Below are 23,160 nucleotides of genomic sequence, written 5' to 3'. Positions count from 1 at the left end.
CCTGAGGCCAGCTCTCGGAGGACGGTACCGCCTCAGAGGTGGTGTAAACACCCCGGCCCAGGCAGCGAGTGCCCACAGCCTTTCCAGTCCAGAGTTCCCAGCATGGCCACCAGTCACTGCTCAACTGTTGGGAGGCCAGGGACCCCCCCATCTGGGCCTCCTCTCAGCCAGCTTGTGGTCACCGATATCCCCAATCTCTGGGGGTGCGGGTGGGGGGGTGTCTGCAACCCAGACCCTGCACACGCTAAGCTCTGATCGTGCCCTACCCCCCTGCCCCCTGAGGACAGGCCCTGGGGGAGTGCGCAGGCACTACTATGGCGGGGCTCCTGAGTCACGGGTTTATTGTTCAGGAGGGGAGGCAGGAGCCAGGAACCCCCAAAGCCCTCCACGCTCACAACCCCAGGGGCAGGGTCTCGGTGCGGGGGGCCCCCAGCACCAGCAGCAGGGACCGCACTTGGAAGGGAGAAAAGGTGAGCTTCAGACTGGCGTCCCGAAGGGGCAGGTGGCCAGCAGGGTCGCGCCGCTCCAGTAGGTCGCAGCTGCAGAACAGAGGCGAGGTGGCGGCATGAGGGCCCCGCAAGGGCAGGGCGGGGCTCCCACCCCCGCGGGCCCCCACGCACAGGACCGCCTCCTGAACCGGCAGCGACGTGTGCAGCCAGCAGTCCACGTGGCTGCCGTGGGCCTCGTACAGCCGGAGCACCAGCGTGCGGCCCTGCGGGCTGCTCTCCGCCTGCGGGGAAGGGGGTGGGGCGGCCGGTGGGCGGGGCCGGCCGGTGGGCGGACCCCGACGCTGGCCCCGCCCACCCCGCCGCGGGCCCCGCCCCACCCCGCCCCACCCCGCCCCTTGCCTGTTTCACAGTCTCCAGCACGACCGCGGGCGACGACAGGGAGAAGGCGCTCCAGGCGGCGGCGGGCGCGGGGCCCGGGGCGGGCAGCGCCAGGAGCGGGAAGTTGAGGCTGTAGGCGGCGCGGATGACGCCTGCGTCCTGGAGGGAGCCTGGAAGCGCGGTGGGGGGTGGGGGGGCGTGGGTGCGCTGCGGAGAGGAGGCTCGAGGGGAGGGCGGGGGAGGGCGGGAGGGCTCCCGGGCCCCTCGCTCACCCTTGTGGGGCATCAGCGCGTAGGTGAACTCGTGGCGGCCCATGTCGGCGGAGGCGTCGGGGGCTTTAGGTGCCCGCAAGCTGCGGTGCGGAGGGCGCGCATGGGCCGCAAGCCCCCAAGACCTGCGCCCCGCCGCGCCCCGCCCCGCCGCCCCCGCGGGCCCCACTCACAGTGAGAGGCTGAGGACGCTGCCTCTGACCGAGGCCCCGTACTTGCAGTCGTTGAGCAGCGCCAGCCCGAAGCCGTGCTCCGACAGGTCCATCCAGCGGTGCGCCCACACCTGGAGGCAGACCCAGGCCCCGCTCGGTGGCCCCGCGGCCTCCCCGTGCCCAGGGCGCCTGTCGCTACAGTGAGGGCCAGCTCTGGGACCCCACAGGGGCTCGGTTCCCACCGCAGGAGCCTGGGCACTCCATCCCACCTGTCTAGGCCTCAGGTCCTCCTCTGTCAAAGGGGTCACCCCACCCATGGGCACGGGTGTCAGACTGAACAGAGCACCTAACACAGGCCCAGCAAACATGGATTCCCACCCTCCTGACCACGCTGCGCTAGTCTCCTCTCCACCAGGCAGGATCCCGCACCCCGCACTCCAAGTCAGACCTCAAATCGAGCCCAGTCCCAAGAGGTGTTGTGGTGGGTGGGCCGCTGCAGGTGCCCAAACTGGACCTCATAGGTGGCCTGGGGGCTCCGCACCCGCGCAGGGAACTCCACCTTCAGGAACTTGTGAGCCTCGTGCCAGTGCACCTGGGGCAGAAGGACAGACACGCAGGCCGGGCGATCCTTCCTCGCCAGCTGCACCCCCCGGGGAGCCCGCCACCTGGCCCTCTGCTACCTCGGTGTGGAAGCGGACATAGGGGCAGCCGACGTCCAGCACGACCTCCTGGCTGAGCCGGCTGTTGGGGCTGATCTGCAGCAGGAACCAGGCACTGCCCCGCATGCCGCCCTCGGCACCCACCGCCAAGGTCCCCGCCTGGCCCAGCACGGGCTTCCTGAGGGTGTGGGGTGGCGGGGCTGAGCCAGGGCAGGCAGGGGCAGGGGCCACTCCACCCTGGTCCTGTCCACACCTTACCGTGTCTCCAGATGATAGTCCATGACATCCCACGCGTCCCAGTATAGAGGGACATCATCAAACAGCACAAACTGGTTCCCCACGGCGCCCTCAGCAATGGCCTCCCTGGAAGGACGCAGAGACTGGTGCTTCAGAACTTTATGACCGTGGTCTCTCCAGCTGCCTGAGGTGGGGCAGGGGCCAGGAAAGTAGGCCCCAGGAGAGTAGTACCAGGGTCCTTGGCCCAGCCTGCCCTGACCAGTGTGGGTCCAGAGCCGCCGAGGGCTGCTCTGGCAGTGCTGTGGCCTGGGGACAGAGGGAATGGGGTCTGGGAGCCACCTGCCAGGCAGAAGAGGGCAGTGAGGAGTCAGCACCTGCCGGAGGCCACCAGCACCAGGGACGTCAGGCAACCAGTTGGGTCCAGCCTCACTCGGATGATGCCGTTGTCCAGAGTCACAGAACCGTCAGTCTTGGTGGGAGAGGTCCTGCAGCTGAGTCTGCATGGTCTTCCCACAGCTGAGAGCACCCGTGTCCCACCCACCCTCACGGCTTGCTCCGCCTGGGGAGCTCAGAACCCTCACGTGTTAGGGATGGCCCAGGTGGCCGTACTCACCTCTTGCACCACGAATACAGGCTGCTGGGGCTGCACGGGCTGCAGTGAGGTGGGGGCAGGAGCAGGAGCATAGCCCATGCTGGGCACTGTCACCAGGGCTGGGCATGATGCCTGGGCATCAGTGCAGCCCTTCCTGACCTCTGGAGGGCCCAGCTTGAGGGCTGGGTGGGGCACGTGGCTCCTCCTGCCCCCTCCCCTCTCGTGGGGGGACCCCGGGGTGGTACCCCCACCCTCCTGCAGCAGCCACAGCCTTCCCCCGGCTCCCACCTAGGCTGTGGGCCCCACCAGAGCGGGGCAGGGCCAACACTTCGGTGCGCTCCCAAGGCAGCGTGTTGACGATGAGGAGGCCTTCGGGCCCTGGTTCCCCCATGCACAGGGCTGCAGCTGCGGCACTGAGCAGTGTGTTGCCACGGGAACGGATATCTGAGGACAGGCTGGCTGGTCAGGGGCAGGTGGTAGGTTTGGGATGACCCCTGAGGATCCCACAGGACACTCTGGGCTCCGCCCTGAGCGTCGGGGACAGGGACAGCAGCGGGAACGTCATCGGCCTCACCCTCGTAGTGGCACATGGCTTCCTCTGCTACCAGCTGGATGCAGCTTCCGGTCACCACATCATGGAACTGGTTGAGGAGCAGGAGCCTGCAGGAGCCAAGCGCAGGGATGGGAATGCGGGGAAGCCAGGAGGGCAGCCACAGAGGTGTCGGGGGAGATCAGGGTGGCGGCAGGCCGAAGCCGGGCTGACCTCCACAGGTCCCGCAGCTGGGCAGCCGGGTACAGGAACTGGGCACCGCGGGCCAAGGCCAGGCTGCTGAGCAGCTCCACGTCGTGCAGGATCCGCTCACACTCCCGGTTCCCCTTCTTGATCTGGGCAGGGTGAGGGCATCTGTCCCAGGGCGCCTTCCAAAGCCCTCAGGTGCTCAGAGCCCTGCAGTTCCCTGGGGCTGCCAGCATAAAGCCTCTCCTGGCTGGCCTGGCCCCACGCTTCTCCCCTCGTCCCGTGGCCGCTTTCCTCAGGGATATTCCGCCCGCCTCCTGGGCCCCTGGCCCACCTGGCCCCGCTACTCCTCCCCGGGGGCCTGCTGCTGCTGGGACTGGGCTTGGGGAGCAGCTCCTGACCTGCGCATGGGTGGTGTAGGTGCCTTGGTGCAGCTCCAGGAAGAGCTCCCCGACCCACGTGCACAGCTGGCCTGAGTCGCCCTCCAGGGCAGAGAAGAGTCGCCCCGGAGAAGACAGCTGCACCCTGAGGGAGCCCACAGCCTGGGTTGCCAGGCCTTGTGGTGCCACGTGGCTCACCCTCCCACCATGTCAGAGGGGACAAGAGATCTGGCCCTGACAGACAGGAGGCCCTCCTGCCCCCCCCAATGCCCCCTGTCCACATGGAGCCAGTTCCAGACACACCAGGAGACTTCTGGGGGTGGTAGTTAAGCTCCCTCCCACTGCAGCTCTTCCCCGGCCCTGCGCGCAGGGTGGGAGCTGGACAAGGTCCGGGGAGGAGGGGCCCAACGTCTGAGTGGAAAGCGGGGCTGTGGGCAAGGGCAAGGTGAGCGCTGAGGCTGCTGGGGGGCCAGGCCGGACCTGGGAAGCCCGTCTGTATTGTGCAGCCGTTTCAGCCGGTCCACCATGGTCTGTGTGGGGCCACCGCCCCCGTCCCCGAAGCCGAAGAGGAAGGCACTGTGGTTGGTCCGCCCCTTGTCCCGGTTTTTGACCATGGTCTTCAGCACCTGGAGGCGGGCACAAGGCAACACGGGTCAGCCCAGGACAGGACACCCAGCCCTCTCCAGCCTGCCGTTCCCCCCACCCCCGCCAGCGCCCGCCGGGGTGCCCCCTCACCTCCTCCACATTGCCCTGCATCCCATAGGAGTCACCAGGTGGGAAGTGGGCCAGCACGCGGGAGCCATCTAGCCCCTCCCAGAAAAAAGTATGGTGCTGCGGGCAGAGGGACAGGTGAGGGCCAGAGTCAGGGCCGAGGCCGGGCTGGGCACTCCGGACCTGCCCTGCCTGTTGCATGCTCGTGGGGAAGGCACAGCCCCTCGGGTGGGGGTTGGGTGGCCAGCCCAGGACCCTTTGTAAGCCAGGGGAGACATGACCAGGCCAGGCGGGGACCCAGGCCCCCCGCAGTCTGCTCACCGGAAAGGAGTTCACCAAGCTCCAGCTCAGTTTTTGGGATAGGAAGCGCGTGATGCCACAGCCACGCATGATCTGGGGGAGCTGTGCCGAGTAGCCAAACGTGTCTGGGAGCCAGAACTGTGGGGAGGAGGCCTCTGGGACACGGAGCCCAGGCCTGGGGCTCTTGGTGAAGCAGCCCCAGGCGTCGGCCTCTCACGGCTCATGCCATGCTTCAGTCCCACCCGCCGGCGGCAGCGGCACCTCCCGGCCTACCTCCGAGCACATTTTCCCAAACTCCTGCAGGAAGAAGTTCTGGCCCTGTAGGAACTGTCTCACCATGGCCTCTCCGCTGGGAAGGTTCCCATCCTGGCAGTGAGTAAAGACGCAGGCAGCGCACATCACATAGGTGGGGAATGGCCAGGAGCCGGAGCTGGGGCCAGGCCCAGCCCGCTCAGCACACCCGGGGCTCTCACAGGTTTATGGCCTGTGCCCAGGGACGTCTGGCTCTCTGCTGCGGGCCCAGCAGTCCACCTGCTGGAGGGGGTTCCCAGGCGGGCTTCCCTGCCACCATGCTTGAGACCCTCTGTCCCCCTGGGTCCTGGGCCCTGGGATTCCAGGAACTAACAGTGCTGCCTCAGGGAGGGTATGAAGGGCCTGCGGAAAGCCACCTGCTGGCAAAGCCAAGGACGGGCGGCCACAACCGAGGGGTACACACTGCACTTACCATCTCCACCCAGGTGCCCCCTACAGGCACAAACTGCCCTCGGCAGGCAAACTCCTGGAGCCGGGCATGCAGGCCAGGGTAGTGGCTCTTCACCCACTCGAGCTGCTGTGCCTGTGGGGCAAGTGGGGCCCATGCTGGGTTGGGGGTGACAAGGACCCCACCCAAGCCCGAGCATCCGGAGCACTGGGCAGCTGAGGTGGGGAAGAGTCCTCCTCCTCAGGTGTGAGACAAGCCCTCAGGACCTCAGCCTCAGACCCCTCGGGGGCCAGGTGCCCCGCACGGCTGCGCTCTGACCTGGGAGCAGGCAAAGACGAAGTCCGGGTTTCGCTCCATGAGCTGCACAGCTGTCGTCCAGCTCCGGGCACATTTTCGCACAGTCTCTTTGAAGGGCCAAAGCCAGGCTGGTGGGAGGGGGGGAGGAGGTGGAAGGACGGCAGCAGGGTTCCCAGCTCCCCACAGATCTCCAGCCTCACCTCTGCCCCCCAGCACCCTGCCGGGCCCGGCCTAGGCCTCCAGAGGGCTATCCTCCCCCAACCCGGGCCCCTTTCCCAGCAAGGCCCTTTGGCATCCCTCCTGAGCTTTCACTTCAAGACACTCCTGCAAGATGGGAGTAGGGGGTGGGCAAAGGAGGCGGTCAGTTTAAAGGTCAGAACATGGAGGCCCAGGCTCTGGAATAGCCTCACCCTGAGGCTGAGACACTCACTCCCGAAAGGATCCTACAAAAGGTGGCAGGGGTTAGCACACTGATGGATATCCCAGAAGAGGGCGCACACCGTCCCCACATGGGTGTGCCCGGGCCAGCCATCCTGACCGCTAGGCCCTGGTTCCTCCCTTACTGGCGCGGAACTGCCACAGTCCACTGCGGACCTCGACACAGCACAGAAAACCCTTGTTCTACGGTTCAGAGAGGTTGGCTGTGTCAGAACTCGCACCTCGAGAGCTTGGTAGAAATGCAGGTTTCCCAAGGCGCCTGGGTGGCTCAGTGGGTTAAATGTCTAGGTCATGGTCCCAGGTTATGGGATGGGGCCCTGCCTCGGGCTTCCTGCTCAGTGAGGAGTCTGTTCTCCCTCTGCCTCTGCCCCTACCCCTGGTCATGTTTCCTTCTCTTTCAAATTATAAAATAAAATTAAAAATCTTTTTAAAAATGCAGATTTCCCATAAACCTCACAGATGCTGCAAACTCCTCAAGTTCAAAGCTGAACTCCTGGTACCCCTGCCCTGGAAACTAGCCCCTGTGCTGTAGCCCCATCTCCATGACTTCTACATCACTCCTCTCTGAGGACGTGGAGATACTTGTCAAACTCTCCCTCGTTCTCACTCGGTTCAGAGGTCACCTCCTCCACGAAGCCTGTCTGGAGTCCTCCTGACCCATCAGGCTAAGTGCTTATTTTACAGTCATTGGTCTCTATAATCTTACCTCCCAGTACCCAGCAAGGGCCACACGGGGCATCAGATTTTGTTGAAAGAAATAAATGCAGCCACACCTAGCAAAGCCCGCAGTTCAGTTCCCTTGCCCCATTTTACAAATGGGGGAACTGAGGTCCAAGGTGGGGCAAGGGCTTGCTGGGGATGAGATAGTGCTTCCAGGGCAGGGCCAGGACTTCAGGGGCACTCCCGCCTCGCCCCCCCAGCCCGGCCAGCTGCAGCCCTACCTGTATCAATGTGGCAGTGCCCCACAGCATGGATGGTGTGCTGACTTTCTCCTCCGCGTTGGCCGAAGAACCGGGATGCCAGGGCCTGGGCCACGCGGAAGGTCTCGGGCTGGGCAGGGTCACACACGTTCACCATCTGGTTGGCTGTGTACAGGGCCTGGAAGCTGCGCTGGTTGTCCTCCCCAAGGCCCTGCAGCAGGGTTCTGCCCCTTAGTCCCCGTCTGGGGCCAGCGGGGGTCTCCAGAATCAGGCTCCAGCTGGTCTGTCAACAGGTCTCAGCAGAGCTCCTCCCAACCTCCCACCTGTTGCTCCTCCTGGGTCCCCCTAAGTCTCCCTCCTCCCCTTTGCATAGGAAGCCCTTCAGTACTCAGGCAGGCAGGAGCCGCCTCCCTGTTCTGGATTCTCAGATTCTCAACTGCCCGATCCAAGGAACGGCCTGCCCCCAGGGGCCAGGAAGGGCTCTAGAGTGAGCTGGTGGGGCAGGGATATCCAGTACCTTGGCTATGCCCAGCAGCAACTCCAGATCCACCAGGAGACTGTGGACGTCCCGGTAGAACACGGCCAGCTCAGCCCGGCTCACCTGGAACATCTTCTCTGGGTCAGGGGCTGCGATCATGGATTCCTTCCCGGCCCCCAGGAGCCCATTACAGGCTACTTCCACATAGAGGGTCAGGCTACAAAGGTGGGGAGGCAGCCTCAGGCTGAGGGCCCGGACAAGACCCTGAGGGCTCGGGGCGGGAGGACCACGGAGGCATCCGCCGACCCCCCAGGATCCACCACCCAGAAGATCCCACATGTCAGGCTGACTGGGTGAGAGGGTCCTGTCCTGCTGATGAGCCTTCTGCCTCATAACCAAGCTGGGAACTGTGTGAACTAAGCTGCTGTTCAGGCTTTTATTTCCATTTCCACAACTGTTTTTACAGAACCATCTTCACTTATTAAAAACGTGTTTGGATCCCCAGGTCCAGTCTTTGAGGGCAAAGACCCAGTGGCCAAGAGGGTGGGCCATTCTTTGAAGCGGCGCGGTAGCCTGTGCCGTGTTCCACCCAGACTTCAGAGAGCAACGGGGACTTCCTTGGAGAGGCCCACCCTACCCTCCTCCCACCCCTCTCCCAAGTCTGGGACAGCTTTCCCATATCGAGCTCCGGGTATTGCTTTCAGAGGCCCCCTGGTTTTGCAATTATGTAAGTATCTGTGAGTCCCCCGTGTCAAGGACTACACTACTCGCAGGGCCGATATCTGGAAGCATCAGATACAGCACTCAACAAATATTAGAAAAAACAATAATATGATGTCTGAGCTTTGTTTTTTATTTTGTTTTGTTTTTAAAGATTTTATTTATTTATTTATGACACGGGGGGGGGGGAGAGAGAGAGAGAGAGAGAGAGAGAGGCAAAGACACAGGCAGAGGGAGAAGCAGGCTCCATGCAGGGAGCCTGACACCGGACTCAATCCCGGGACCCTGGGGTCACAACCTGAGCTGAAGGAGACACCCAACCACTGAGCCAGCCCCCCAGGTGCCCCTCTGTCTGAGTTTTGAATGGTGGCATAAAATGTCCATGTTATGATATGTGACAAGAAAAAACCAGGATACAAAGTGTCAAAGAAATACAACCTTAAGGAAGAACTATTCCTAAATGGGTTTCTGAGGCGAATGCTGAACTATTAATAATGGTCATCTCTAGGTTCTCAGTGGTGGGATAATGGGAGTCATTAACTTCTTTGTGCTTTCCTGTATTGGCCACAAGAAGGCAGACAGTATCTTTCTAGTAAGGGGAAAAAAACCCTACTCTTTAAAAACAGATTGTGAGATCAGAGGAAGCCTGTGTTGGAGGTGGCCGTTGCTGGGTCACTGAGGGCCTCAGCTCCTGCTCACTCACTGGGGCCCTCCCGCCCCCACAGGGGGTCAAGCAGGGCACAGGGACTCACTCACCTCCGGGGGTCTCCTTCCTCTAGCTTGTCAGTCAGGACATAGCTGGTCTTCTCCCCCTCTTTGGTCAAACCCTGGTGAGGAGTGGAGTGAAAGAGAGGCCCTGAGGCTTTTGGACAGTTCAGGTGAAACAGAAGCCGAGCAAAGTCAGGCCTCTCTGCCTAGGCCACAGCCATGGCTCCTCTCTCCTAAGAAAGGCCAAGATTGACAAATCCCGGACCCCTGGTGGCCAGTGCCCAACTCCGATGGCAGCCAGAGTGCCATGATCACCAAATGGCACCTGTTTGCCAGCAGAAAAGCCGCTGTTCTCATGGGAAGGGTCTCAGGGAGGTAGCAGGAGGTCTGGGTATGGCTTCTGGGCCTCTGTACCGCTGAATGAGTATCTGAAGGGGAACTATATGAAGTCAGATGCAGGGTTGCCTCATTCTTTGCCATATCCCCAGTGCTTAGTATAGGGCCTGGCCAAGAGACTCATAGGCCTGGCACTCAGGAGACTTCAGCTGAGCTAGTGGAAGGAGACAGAGAGAGAGGGAAGGGTTTGCTATCTTTCTATACAAAAAGAACAACAGTCCTCACCTGAGATGGGAAGTTAGTCTAATTAGAATGGAAGTGGAGCAAGTGAACTGACCTCTATGTATCTCAGTTTCCTTATCTGTAAATGGGGATAAAGACCCACCACATATGATTATAGAGATTAAACCTGGTGTGGCTGAATGCATAAAGGAGACACTTAATAGTTGTTCTGTCTGAGGAACTGGAGAAGCTGTGACGGAGAGATTAATTACTTCAGGGGAAGAGGACTTAAGCTTTTACCTCATATCATCCGGAACTGTTTGAAAGTTTCCCTCCGTAAGTCTATGCTACATGTATTAAAAACTGGTTTATTAAAAACTAAGAATAGAGGTGCCTGAGTGGCTCAGTGGGTTCAGTGTCCGACTCATGAGCTTAGGGCTGTGAGTGGAGCCCCTGTGGGGCTCAGCGCTGGGCTGGGAGTCTGCTTGCGATTCTCTTCCTCTCCCTCAGCCCCTCCCGCCTCTAAAAAAAAAAAAAACCAAAAATCAACTAAAAATAAAAAGTGATATGGTCTGCAAAGCCAGTAGTCTGGCACCTGGCACCAAGGAGAGGATTAATAGATGGATCTGCTGTATCTCTTATCATTGTACCCGATTAGCAAGTATTTTCAGGCCAGAATGGGCAAGTGGCCAGTCAGTGGCAGCGCTGGTTTAGCACTGATTGTGTTAGGGCCCCTAGCCATCCGTTCAGCTTCCCAATATGAGAGGGACCTACTACATGAGGGCCCAAGTGGCAACCTCCCCAGTCTCGAAATCCTGATAGCCTGCAGGCAGAGCCACTGCACTGTGGCTTCTTCACAGGCCTGGGCTGGCATGCAGCAACACCTGTCCCTGGGCTACGGCTACTCACTTGGACAGGCTGTCCGTCTTGCCACACCAGGCCTTCTCCATCACTTTCCCAGAGAAGGTGAACTTCCTGACCCACCCATGCCTCTGGGATGGTCAGCTCTACCCGAAACCAACAGGTCCACCATCTGCAAGACAGCCATCGTGGTGGACCTAAGGGGTGGTAGCTCTGCCTTTCCGCCACACTCCCTTGGATTGAGGGTCAGCGGGGACCAAGCATCTGCAGCAGCATCACCAGGTATGCAGTTCGGACTGGCAAGAACAGAGCGACATGGTGGGCAGAAGGGTGACGGGAAGGCAGAGGTGTCAGGGGTCTGATCTCCGTCCTGCGTGTCTGATGGAGGGGTGTCTAGGTGCACCAGGTGGGGGGAGGATGAGGAGGGGGGGAGGATGAGGAGGGGGGGAGTGGGAAGAGGAGGAGGAGGGGAAGGGGGAGGAGGGGAGGAGGGGGAGGAGGAGGGGGAGGAAGAGGGGGGAGCGGGAGAAGGAGGAGGGGGAGGAGAGGGGGAGGGGGGAGGGAAAAAGGGGAGGAGGAGAGAGGAGGAGGGGGGAGGAGGGGGAGAGGAGGAGGGGGAGAGGAGGGGGGGAGGTGGGGGAGAGGAGGAGGGGGAGAGGAGGGGGGGAGGTGGGGGAGAGGAGGAGGGGGAGGAGGAGGGGGGGAGGAGGGGGGAGGCGGCGGCGGGGAGTTAGCCCCCGTCCCCGCCCCCAGCCGGGTGTCTGCGGGGGGGGGGGGGGGGAGGCGGCCCGCGGACCCCGCCCCCCCGCCCCGTCACGCACGTGGGTCCGAAGCTGTCGCCGACCTGCGCGGGGCGGAAGTGCTGGCGCACGGCCTCCGGGTAGGGCAGCCTGTCGGGCGTCAGGAAGCTGGACAGCGCGGCCAGCGGGCAGGTGTCCCCGAGGAGCCTGTGCGGGACGGACGGACGGAGGGAGGGAGGGGCCGCGGCGCGCGCTGCAGGTCGTCCCGGACCGCGCCCCCCGCCCCGCCCCCGGGCCTCCCCGCCCCTCCCCTCCCCCCGCCCCCCGGCCTCCCCGCCCCTCCCCTCCCCCCGCCCCCCCGCCCCCCGCCCTCCGCCCCCCGGGCCTCCCCGCGGGCCCCACCTGCCGCGGAGGTTACAGTCGGCGAAGTAGCGCGGCGACACGAACTTCTCCACGCGCTCCAGCGTGGCGCGCCAGTGCTTCAGGGCCGGGGCCGCCATCGCCCTCGCCGCCGCCGCCGCCCGCGCCCCCCGGAAGGCGCGGCCCCGCGGCGGCCGGCGCAGCGCACGGCCGGGGCCCCAAGGTTCCGGCGGCGCCCGGCCCCCCGCCCGGACGGCTTTGCCGGGAGCACCGGCCCGCGGGGCGGCGCGGCGAGGCCAGAGGCCCCCAGGCGCGCCCTCCCCGCGGCCCCTCGCCTGGCTGCGCCGCCCCGCGGGCCTCCAAGCGCTGCGGGGCCGGAGACCGTGACCAAGAAATTCACTCCTCAGCCCTGCTATTTTAGTGGAAACACGGACAAGTTCACATTTCCGGCGCAGATCGCAGGGAAAGCGGGCGGAGCGCAGAGCGCGAACGGGAGGCCCCCGCAGGCCCGGCTGATGGGCCGCTGCGCCCCGAGCCCGGGGCTGGGATACCCCCCAGGGCGGGCCCCTCTTCGGGCGGTCCTGGCGGGCCGGGTTTCTCCCGACCTGCAGGCGGGTGGTCTGCACGTGACCCCAGGAGCGCCGGCAGCTGGGGCGGCCCCCGCCGGACCCCATCACCTTCCCCCAGGATTCCAAGTCGGCTTGACCTTGAGTGAGCGCGGGGGGGGGGGGGGGGTGAGCTGCTGCTGGAAGAGCCGCAACATCTTTCCCCGTAATGTATTGCTGTGTCTCCAAGTCAGGCACTGGCCCAGCCTCCCCCTACAACCTCCTCCTCCAAGGATCCCGGACCACCCCTATTCAGACTCTCCTGTTCCCCCTGCAACAAAAAAGTCTAAGATTGGGTAAGTCTATACCACGTGTTTTTGAAGTTCAGAAGCCCCCAAATTTGTAGTCTTTGGTGGTGGTGGTGGTAGTAGGGGTTTGATTAAGGAAACCAAACCCACACAAAACACTGTTGATTACAACAGACGAGGGTTAATGGTTGATGGAGAATAAATCTATCACAGTACTGGGAGGGGTTCAGTTGGTCTCTGTTCAGAGACTCCAGGCTGAAGACAAAAATCCTACATCACTGTTTCAATGTCTGGTCTGCCGCTCTAAACCTACGTAATTAAAAATATATTGCAGTAGCAAATCTCTCTCCCAACCCCATTTATACCACACACCTGTACACATTTCTTTCAAATACTGGTTTGGTATTTAAGTGGTTCACCCCCATTTCCAATTAAGGATAAGAAAAACAATACACAAAAAATGCAAACTAAATAGCTGGACAACTACCCAAATAGAAAATACTTCCAAACAGTTGAAATAAGGGGGAAAACATGTACTAAAAGAATGAAGTACTCTATTTTAGAAATTTGGAATATTTTGACTTGGGACAAATGCAATGAACTGTTAACTATTTAAAGCAAATTCATTTGTGCTGAGGATTAAGGAACTGAAGCCCAAATCCCCACTCCACAATAGTTGTCAGTCTGGTGAGGACAAGGGACTTGGGTTGAGAGTTCATTCCTTAAGTAAGAACCAAGCTTTATTTATTTACAAAAAAAAAAAAAAAAAAAAAAAAAAAGAAGAAGAAAAAAAAATAAAGAAGGGGAAAAAACGAAAGAAAGAAAGAAAGTTGGGGCAAGGGGAAGACAAGTTTTACACAAAAGTACTACAACAGTAACTCCCTTTGGTAAAAAGTGTAATAAATGTCTTGTACATCTGTTCATAGGTACTAAATCTGAAGCCACATAGAACTATGGTACACAAGAAGCTAGAGCAGTTATGCTAGCACATCAAAGCATATTTCTTTTAATAAAAAATCGACAGTATGTACATTATTTACAAAAAAAAAGAAAAACCAAGTTAAAATTTGTGTGTGTGTGTGTGTGTGTGTGTGTGTGTGTGTCAGAGAGTAAAGCTGGTGGATGGCACTAGGGTAGACTAGTAAAGAAGCAGGTACAAAACAGTTCCACGGGAGCTAAAAAGGACGACGGATTTGAAGTTGCTGAGGTTGAGAACCAGAGGAGAGTAAAGGGTGGGCAGCGAGGGATTCGTCAGGAAAAACCCACAAGATGATCAATCCCAAAGCCAAACTGCAGGTCCCAGATAAAATCTAATGGGTGATCTAGATGTGCTCGAGTGACCAGGAAAAAAAAAAAAAAAAATCCAATCCAGTTTTTTTTTTCCTTTGGGGGGAGGGGAGGAGCAGTGGCCATCAGAGTTACAATCCATCTGAGCGGTGGGCCCTTCCCCAGGCTGTCAGTGGCGCCCATCCAGTCAAGGTGTGAACAGCATCTGGCTCCTTCATCGAAGGGCAGGCCCCAGGAGACTCCAGTCTTAGCTCTGCTGGTGTGTGCAAGCAAGCTGCATGTCTCTGTGCTTGCATGGATTTCCTTCCCCTCCAGGGAAGGCTAATACTCCAAACCCCTTGGGAAAAGTTCCAGCTCTGGCTTTTGTAAGGTATCCACGTTCCTTCTATGTAGCCCACTTGGTGCCAGGTTACACCAGCCACACACTCATCAGGTGGCCATGTCCCAGAGAGGCCCAGTGAGGCTTGAAAGGCATCTTCCTTGTTTCTTCAGTGTGAGTGAGTGCACGTGCTCCTCACACACACCCCCCTCAAGTTATCTGCTCTGGCTTTGCAGTTATGGGGCTTTGAACACTGTGCCATATTTGACACGGTACTTGTTAATGCTCACAAAGTGCAGGGTCTCTGTGTCACAGGTGGTGGTACAGGGCACCAGGCCCTCCAGCCCCTCACCCATGAGCCACTTGCTGGTCTCCGCTGCCATTTCCCGGGGCACATGCTCCTTGGTCCATTTATCTACCCAGGCCTGGAACCTCTGATGTAGCCGCTTGCTTACACGCTCATGGGACTGCAAAACAGAACAAGGAGGAAAAAAGCATGAAGTAAGATAATAGAAACCCCTTCAAATACAAAGCCTAATTTTCTCTTAAAGCAGCAGAGGAAAAGATGTGGGGTCAAGCCTTTGATACTACTGGTTAGTTAGGAGTTCTCTGTTTAAAGAAGAAAATTGAAAGAGACTAGAGAGTAGAGCACGTAAAGAGTCAGAACCCATAAAGCCCCTGAAGAAATGCCAACACGGGGTCGAGCAGAACTACTTCTCATTTTTAGTATTCATTAGTATCAACTAGGGAACCTTCTCATTTTTAGTATTCATTAGTATCAACTAGGGAACCTAATAAAAATACAGATTTCCTCATTTTCATCAATCTGCATTTTTAAACTAGCAGCCCAGCTGCTTCTAATGTACCCCAAATGAGACACAATGAGTTGCAGCTATTAGGTCATTCTGTCAGGCAGCATAAGATGAAAGGCATGAAACCCATTTTCCCTTCACAGTATTATGTAACGCTGCCCAGGAAATCTTCAGGGCAGGCTTACGCCCCTACCTACCCATCCAGTGAATACTTTTTGGTGCCCATGTGTGAGGCAGAGGAGGGGATACAAAGATGAATTAGGTGTTACCCCGCTCCCCAAATAATTCATCAGACCTACAACCCACAGCATCCTGAGAAAAGTCCATTAACACCTCCTGCCTGAATGCTCTTGTAGTCCTTTCAAACTTAACCAGTTCAAAACACAGAGCTTGATGTGCCCCCAACCCTTCTTCCTAGCAACAGATTACACCCCTAAACTGCCCATTTACTCAAGCAGAAACAAATAAAACCAAAAAAAGAAAAGAAAAGAAAAAAAAAAAAAAAAAAGACCAGGCATCATTCTTGACATTCCTTCTCTTACCTACTCACCTCCGATCATTAGTACCACATTAGTACAGGCAACTGTTATCTCCAAATTGTACCTTTGATCTAATTCTTACAATTTCCCACCGACACCCTGGTAGCCCACCAGGTCACATCTCACTTGGACAAGAGCAGTCAGTCTTTTGAGCAGTCTCTGCCCTTCCAATTTCATGCCTCAAATCATCCCCACTGGGATGGACAGCAGTCCAAGCCATCCTTGTCAACAACGTCCTGATGTATCACAAACAAAATCCAAACCACAGTCTATAAGACTAGTAATGATATGTCTGCCTGCCCTTTAACTCCAAGTATGCCACCCGCCCTCTGGCTCGAGCCATGCTGATGCGTCTAGTTTCTCAAACATGCCGAGTTCTTTCCTCTCTTCTGGCACTGCTTTTGCTAGTTTCCTTCACCTAGAAAGCACCAACCCTCAATTCTTTACCAGGCTGGATCCTTGTCACTGTTCAGACCTCAAGCATCACATCCAAAGGACCCCTAAACAGGGCCTGCCCACCAGCTACCCACGGTCACTTCAACTGGTTTCTTCCCTTGATGGTGCATGCCACACCATTTCATGGCTATAGCCCAGGGCCTGGCACAGTATTTGCTACGAAACCACCAGGAAGCTTGCACATCTGAGACAGCATATGCAAACAGAACTCATACAAGAATACCACTTGGAAAGCAAAAGAGCCGGGAGTAGCCTCGCTGAGGTACCAGCTACTGTGGGTTCAACTGTGTCCCTTGTAAATCACTGTGCTGACGTCCTCACCCCAGTAACTCAGATCATGACCTAACTAAGAAATAAAGTTGTTGCAGACATAATTAGTAGGGTATGATCAGACTATGGTGGGGTGGACCTGGAGTCCAGGATGGCTGGCACCCTTTCAGAAGGGAAAGCTGGGCGCAGGCACAAAGGAAGGACACTGCGTGAGGAAGAGGAAGGCGGAGACCTGCAAGCCAAGGCAAGCCAGAGACTGCCAGCAAAACACCGGGTACCAGGAGAGGCACGGAGAAGAGGCTCCCTCACAGCCCTGTTCAAACCAACTCTGCAACAGTTCGATGTCTGACTTTTAGCCTCCAGAATGTACATGACAATACATTTCCGTTGTTTAAGGCACACGGTCTATGGTCCTTTGTTCTGACATCTTTAATAGACTAATACACCTGCTTACTCAGCACTTCTCAAATCCAAGAGGTGGTTCTCATAAAGGGAGAGAAACCATCAGAAACCTGTGAGTTAGCTCCCTGCACTGAGCCTGCTTCTCCCTCTGCCTGTGTCTCTCTCTCTCTGTCTCTCAAGAGTAAATAAAATCTTAAAAAAAAATTAAAATGTTTAAAAAAAAATCTTAAAAAAAAAAAAAAAAAAAAGGAAAAGAAACCTGTGAGTTAGACCTGGGACTGGCTGGGGAGGGAGAGGTATAGAGAAATTCCAGTAACTGGTTCTTACCTGATGAGCCCGGAGCAGCGCTGTTCTCCTATACATGTAGTCCTCTGACTTGATTACATACACCATCTTGTAGGAATTCAACTTGAATCTACACTCCAGTTTATCCAGGCTATCCACATTCTCCATGGTCTTCTTGCTATTTCCTTCCTTCCCTTCCTTTTCCTGCTGTTCTCGACCACGCTGACATTTCCGGATCCGTCTAAGGTTCCTACAAATCAGAGAAGTCCTGCAGGATCAGAGCTCATCTAGATGCAGATTCCTAAGAGTCCCCTCAAAGGGGTTTTCCTTATCATATGCCTTTAAAGCAGTTATCACAATTTTAGTTACATATGACTCTAATGGCTTCATTGTAAAAAGAAGTTTCAAATGCAGAGATACATTGGATAAAAAGCAGAAATCTTTAACCATCTCCTATCCCCGGGCCACATGTCTTGGCAGAGGTAGCCACTGATTGTAGTTTTGATTTAAAACCTTCTAGGTCTCCACATACGTAATCATTCACCATAGTTCCGCTTTGGGATGTTTTTAAAAACAAAACAGGAATATACTATAAATATTATCCTATTATTCTCAACTTTTCACTTTAGTGTAAAGAGTCCTTTCATTTCACCAAAGACTTGTCACATTCTCTTGATTTGCTACAGAGTAACATGCCTCAATTTAACCATTCCTTTACAGAAATCAACCAGAGATCCTCATCTGAACCACTGGACAAAGAAGATTATTTGAACGCCTATTTTTTCAATCCCTCCCACCCCCCGCCCCCCATGCAACAACAGTACATAACTCCTGATTTCTACATACAAAGTTAACAAGATAATTCACATCGATGGATGCCTTGGCAGGTATATAAGAGCTGAATTCTCTCCAGAAGTAAGCTGAGAAAGGCTGTCAGCTAGACAGTGATATTGTTTCTAATACTTTGCTATGAAAAACATTTCTTCAGTTTGTATCTTTGTATACTTTTCTGTAGGATGGCAGATCTTTGGCCCAAGGACCCCCAAGGGGTGTACCAAGACTCTCTTGAGGAGATCAAAACTATTCTTATTATAAAACAAAACAAAACTATTCTTATTATAATACTAAAACATAGTAACATTGAAACATATAAAAAACCTTTTTTTCCTATGTTTACATTTATACTGGTAGTGCAAAAGTAATGGTGAATACAAATGTTGGTAGCACCAAACTCTCCTTAGAAATCTTTGTGGTCTTCTCTGGCTATGCTCTGGCCATTAAAAGAGGAAAGCTGGAGGCACCTGGGTGGCTCAGTTGGTTAAGATCATGATCCCAGGGTCCTGGGATCAAGCCTCCTATCGGGCTCCCTGTTCAATGGGAAGTATGCTTCTCTCTCTCCCTCTCCCCCTGCTCTCTCTAGTTTTCTCTCCCAAATAAATTTAAAAAGGCAAGCTGGTTTAAGAATGTCCATGATGGGGGAAACGCCTGGGTGGCTCAGCAGTTGAGCATATGCCTTTGGCTCTGGGAGCGATCCCGGGGTCTTGGGATCAAGGCCTGCAGCAGACTCCCTATAGGGAGCCCACTTCTCCCTCTGCCTCTCATGAATAAATGTCCATGATGGGTGCTGCTGTCAGTTAAGTGTTCAACTCTTGGTTTCAGCTCAGGTCATGATCTCAGGGTTGGGAGATCGAGCCTTGTGACAGGCTCTGTGATCAGCAGAGTCTAAGTTTCTCTCTCCCTCTCTTTCGCCACCGGTGCTGCTCGCTCTCTCTCAAATACATCTTTAAAAAAAAAAAAGAAGTCCTTGATGAAAAAGTAACATATCTTGTCAAATCCCAGTCCCTTAGTTCATGTCTTTTTAATATATTGTGTAGTAAAATAGGAACTATACATACAGCTCCCTAGTGTGCCAAAGCACAAAGGGATTCTCAAAGGAAAGCACTTGAGCACTGCCTGAGCTGCAAATGGATCACTATTTTTACCTGAAAGAACAATGGACTATAGCCATCCTGGAGTATGTGTTGGCAGCTACTTTCTCAAAAAATGGATGATAATGGGCAGCCTGGGTGGCTCAGCGGTTGAGCGCTGCCTTAGGCCCAGGGCGTGATCCTGGAGTCCCAGGATCAAAAACCACATCAGGCTCTCTGCATGGAACCGAACCTGCTCTCTCTGCCTATGTCTCTGCCTCTCTGTGTCTCTCATGAATAAATAAATAAATAAAATCTTAAAACAAACAAACAAACAAACAAACAAACAAACCAAACAATAAAAGGGTGTCTGGGTGGCTCAGTCAGTTAAAAATCTGCCTTCGGCTCAGGTCATGATCCCAGGATCCTGGGATTGAGCCCTACACCGGGCTTCCTGCTCATCGGAGTGACTGCTTCTCCCCTTCATATCCATTTTTTTTAAAAATAAAGATTTTGTTTATTTATTTACTTATTTCACAGAGCACAAGCAGGGGGAGCAGCAGGCAGAGGGAGAGGCAGGCTCCCTGCTGAGCAGGGAGCCTGATGTGGGGCTCAATCCCAGGATCTTTGGATCATGACCTGAGCCAAAGGCAGGCTTAGACGACTAAGCCACCCACACACCCCAAACCTTTAAGAAACTACCACTTGGAAGATTTTTGATGTCATGTCAAAGAATATCCATGATTATCTGAAAGCATATGAAAATTCTTTTTCTAGCTATGTATTTAAGTAAGGCCACATTTTCTTCACATATTTCAATCAAACAACACAGTGGAATAGACTGAATATAGAAGCAGATATGAGAATCCTGCTATTTTCTATTAAATCAGGAAACAGATCTGCAAAAATACAAAGCAATGTCACTCTTTCCACTAATGTTTTAAAATAGCTTTTCATTAAAGTGTTACTTATATTATATGGGTTTAGTGTTTTTCAAGTAAACATTTTAAATGTTTACTCAGCTCCAATCTCTAATATGGTAATATAACTAGATAAAGGGGTGCCAGGGTAGCTTAGGTGATTGGGTGTCAGACTCCCAGTTTTGGCTCAGGTCATGATCTCAGGGTCATGGGATTCATGTTCAGCAGGGAGTCTGCTTAAGATTCTCTTCCTCAGGACGGCTGAGGGCTAAGTAGTTGAGCATATGCCTTCAGGTCAGGGCATGATCCTGGAGTCCGTCTCAGAATTGAGTCCCGCATCGGGGTCCCTACATGGAGTCTGCTCCTCTCTCTGCCTACGTCTCTGCCCCCCCTCTCTGTGTGTCTCTCTTGAATAAATAAAATCTTAAAAAAAAAAAAAATTCTCTCTTCCCCCTGCCCCTGCCTACGCATGCAATCCCTCTTGCCCTGTAAAATAAATCTTTAAAAAGCTGTATTACCTGATATAATCCACATAAACAAAAGCTTTTTGGACTATTCAGTCTCTAAGAATATAAGGGATCTCAAGGCCAAAAAGACCCGAGAACCTCAGCTATAACAGCTGTAAGGCAAATTATTAGAAACCAAAGTTGTAGGGTAAAAGTCCCATACCTTTTAACTGCCCTGGCCCCAGAATGATTCTATCAATTTATATATATTTCCCTCAGAGAATATCAAAGTGACTTCCTAGCCTGCACCCTCTACAACACAGGTTATAAATCTTTTAAAAACTTGGCCAACCTGGGGAGAAACACATGATATGTTTATTGTACAATTCCATAAGGCCGCAGACTAAGTCTGTTTTGTTGAAGAGAGGCCTGGCATGGAACAGCTGCTCAAAGCCTGCTGAATGAATCAAAGAATGAAGAGACTGGTGGGACCCTTCTGTTCACACCCCTTTCCATGTTCTGATTAGGGCTCAATCTAGTAATAGCACAGATCTTCCTTGACTTTGGGGTTACATCTCGATAAGAAGTTGAAAATACTGTAGGTCAAAAATGCATTTGATAAACCTAACCTACTGAAGGAACATCACAGCTTAGCCCAGCCTACTTTAAAGTGCTCAGAACACTTACGTTAGCCTACAATGGGGCAAGATGATCTAACAAAAAGCCTATTTTATGATCAAGTGTTGCAGATCTCATGTAATCTGTCGACTACTGTATGGAAAATGGAAACAAAGTGGTTGTGTGGATACAGAACTGTTTTACGTTTATCAGTTCTGGACCCCCGATCATGAGGCTGACTGGGAGTTGCAGCTCCTGCCCAGAATCACAAGAGGATCATACCACAAATCACTAGCCTACAAAAAGACCCAATTCAAAATTCGAAGTGTGATTTCTAGTGAGTGTGTATTGTTTTTGCATCAAAGTCCAGAAATCATTTAAGTCAAACTACTGTAAGTGTGGGACTGTCCATATTGGAGTAATACCTTCCCGGAAAGGTAAGACATGAGATTTCAATTCCAAGCTTTTGGGAAGGAAGAAAGCCGCCTTACTAGAGCAAAACCTCTTTTCTACTTTTGAAACTCCTTTTTCATCCTCAGATAAAGGACCAACAATAGGCTAGGCTTTGCCTATAAATAGGAAGGAAAGTTTTAAAATTCTGTGAAGTGAATATAGCAAACCTAAGACTGTTATCTTTTGTGGGTTTTTTCCTATTATCTTCAAAAGAGAGCTATATTTTGTTTTTAAAAAGTTAATTCTAATATAGTTAACGTACAGTATTGTAGTAGTTACAGATATACAATATAGTGATTCAACACTTTCATCATGACAAGTGCTTTCTTTAATCCCCATCACCTATACCACCCAACCCCCTACTTCCCTCCCCTTTGGTGACCATCAGTTTGTTCTCTGTTGTTTTTATTTATTTTTTATTAATTACACACACACACACACACACACACACAGAGAGAGAGAGAGAGAGAGAGAGGCAGAGACACAGGAGGAGGGAGAAGCAGGTTCCATGCCGGGAGCCAAATGTGGGAATCGATCCCGGGACTCTAGGATCACGCTCTGGGCCAAAGGCAGGCGCTAAACCACTGAGCCACCCAGGGATCCCCTGTTCTCTATTGTTAAACGAGTGTTTCTTATCTTTTTTTCCCCTTTGCTGGTTTCTTAAATTCCACATATAAGTGAAATCCTATGGTATTTATCTTTCTCTTATTTCACTTAGCATAATACTCTAGCTCCACCCATATTGTTGCAAACGTCAAGATTTCATTCTTTCTTATGGCTGAATAATACTCCATTTTATCTATCTCCATTTCACACATCTTCCTTATCCAGTCATCTATCAATAACACTTAGGATGCTTCCATATCTTGGCTGTTGCAGATAATGCCACTATAAACATAGGAGTGCATGTATCCCTCTGACCTACTGTTTTTGTATTCTTTGGGTAAATACCCAGTAGTATGATCACAGGGTAGCTCTATTTTTTAACTTTTAGAGGAACCTCCATACTGTTTTACTGTTTTCCACAGTAGCTACACCAATTTGCATTCCCACCAACAGTGCAAGAGGGTTCCTTTTTCTCCACATCCTTGCTAGCATGAGGTGTTTATGTTGTTAACCATTCTGAAGGTGTAAGGCAATATCTCATTACAATTTTGATTTGCATTTCCCCGAGGATTAGTGATGTTGAGCATTTTTTCATACTTCATTTGGCCATCTGTAGGCCTTCCTTGAAGCAATGTCTGTTCATGTCTTCTCTCCGCCCCCCCCTTTTAAAAATTTGAGAGAGTGTACATTCATGCATGAAAGGGGTGGGAAGGAGGGGGAAGGAGAGAGACAAATCTCAAGCTGATTCCCCACTAAGAGTGGAGCCAGATGCAGGGCTTGATTTCATGACCTGAGCCGAAATCAAGAGTTGGATGCTTTACTGACTGAGCCACCAGGCACCCCTGCCATTTTTAACTGGATTATTTGTGTTAGAGGGTGTTGAGTTGTGTAAGTTTTCTATGTATTTTGGATACTAACCCTTTATCAGATATGTCATTTGCAAATCTCCCATTCTGTAGGATGCTTTTTAGTTTTGTTGATTATTTCCTTCACTGTGCAGAGCTTTTTATTTTGATGAAGTCCCAATAGTTTACTTTTCTTTTGTTTCCCTTGCCTCGGGAGATTTATCTAGAAAAATGTTGCTACAGCTGATGTCAAAGAAATTACTGCTTGTGTTCTCTTCTAGGATTTTTTTAAAATTTTTATTTATTTATTATAGTCACAGAGAGAGAGAGAGAGAGAGAGAGAGAGAGGCAGAGACATAGGCAGAGGGAGAAGCTGGCTCCATGCACCGGGAGCCCGACGTAGGATTCGATCCCGGGTCTCCAGGATCGCGCCCTGGGCCAAAGGCAGGCGCCAAACCGCTGCGCCACCCAGGGATCCCCTCTTCTAGGATTTTTATAG

General features: G+C 53.8%; 2 protein-coding genes across 9 annotated transcripts in view; both read right to left on the bottom strand.

Annotated features, from left to right (window-relative positions):
* Positions 1-21: 21 nt before the first annotated feature.
* Positions 22-12,332, bottom strand: MAN2C1 (mannosidase alpha class 2C member 1). Of its 3 annotated transcripts, none has more exons than XM_072746056.1 (26): positions 11,686-12,332; positions 11,365-11,490; positions 10,592-10,715; positions 9,173-9,243; positions 7,736-7,913; positions 7,240-7,429; positions 5,882-5,988; positions 5,588-5,698; positions 5,137-5,229; positions 4,885-5,001; positions 4,588-4,683; positions 4,333-4,478; positions 3,874-3,997; positions 3,500-3,621; positions 3,311-3,396; positions 3,025-3,180; positions 2,758-2,868; positions 2,519-2,660; positions 2,166-2,270; positions 1,929-2,085; positions 1,697-1,840; positions 1,270-1,379; positions 1,100-1,179; positions 849-997; positions 621-730; positions 325-539 (listed from the first exon to the last, which is right to left on the bottom strand). In XM_072746056.1, exons 1-26 carry the CDS (start codon positions 12,315-12,317, stop codon positions 392-394), a joined length of 3,735 nt encoding a protein of 1,244 aa, XP_072602157.1. In that variant the 5' UTR covers positions 12,318-12,332; the 3' UTR covers positions 325-391. The 3 variants fall into 3 exon arrangements, with proteins under 3 accessions (XP_072602155.1, XP_072602157.1, XP_072602156.1); XM_072746055.1 differs by having other exon boundaries at positions 2,519-2,613; positions 2,758-2,855; XM_072746054.1 differs by lacking the exon at positions 621-730 and having other exon boundaries at positions 22-539; positions 2,519-2,613; positions 2,758-2,855.
* A 1,144-nt stretch (positions 12,333-13,476) lies between these two features.
* Positions 13,477-23,160, bottom strand: part of SIN3A (SIN3 transcription regulator family member A) — a 73,588-nt gene continuing 63,904 nt past the window's right edge. For all 6 annotated transcript variants that reach the window (XM_072746057.1, XM_072746058.1, XM_025986545.2 and 3 more), the window contains 2 exons: positions 16,909-17,116; positions 13,477-14,569 (listed from right to left, as the gene is read on the bottom strand). In XM_072746057.1, the coding sequence (XP_072602158.1) occupies positions 14,339-14,569; positions 16,909-17,116 (439 nt within the window). In that variant the 3' untranslated portion in view covers positions 13,477-14,338. The remainder of the gene's footprint in view (positions 14,570-16,908; positions 17,117-23,160) is intronic.

This window comes from Vulpes vulpes, unplaced genomic scaffold (assembly GCF_048418805.1).
Source record: "Vulpes vulpes isolate BD-2025 unplaced genomic scaffold, VulVul3 u000000678, whole genome shotgun sequence".
NCBI lineage: Eukaryota > Metazoa > Chordata > Mammalia > Carnivora > Canidae > Vulpes > Vulpes vulpes.
The sequence above is the reverse complement of the archived record's forward strand: the minus strand, read 5'-3'. Positions and strand labels throughout refer to the sequence as shown.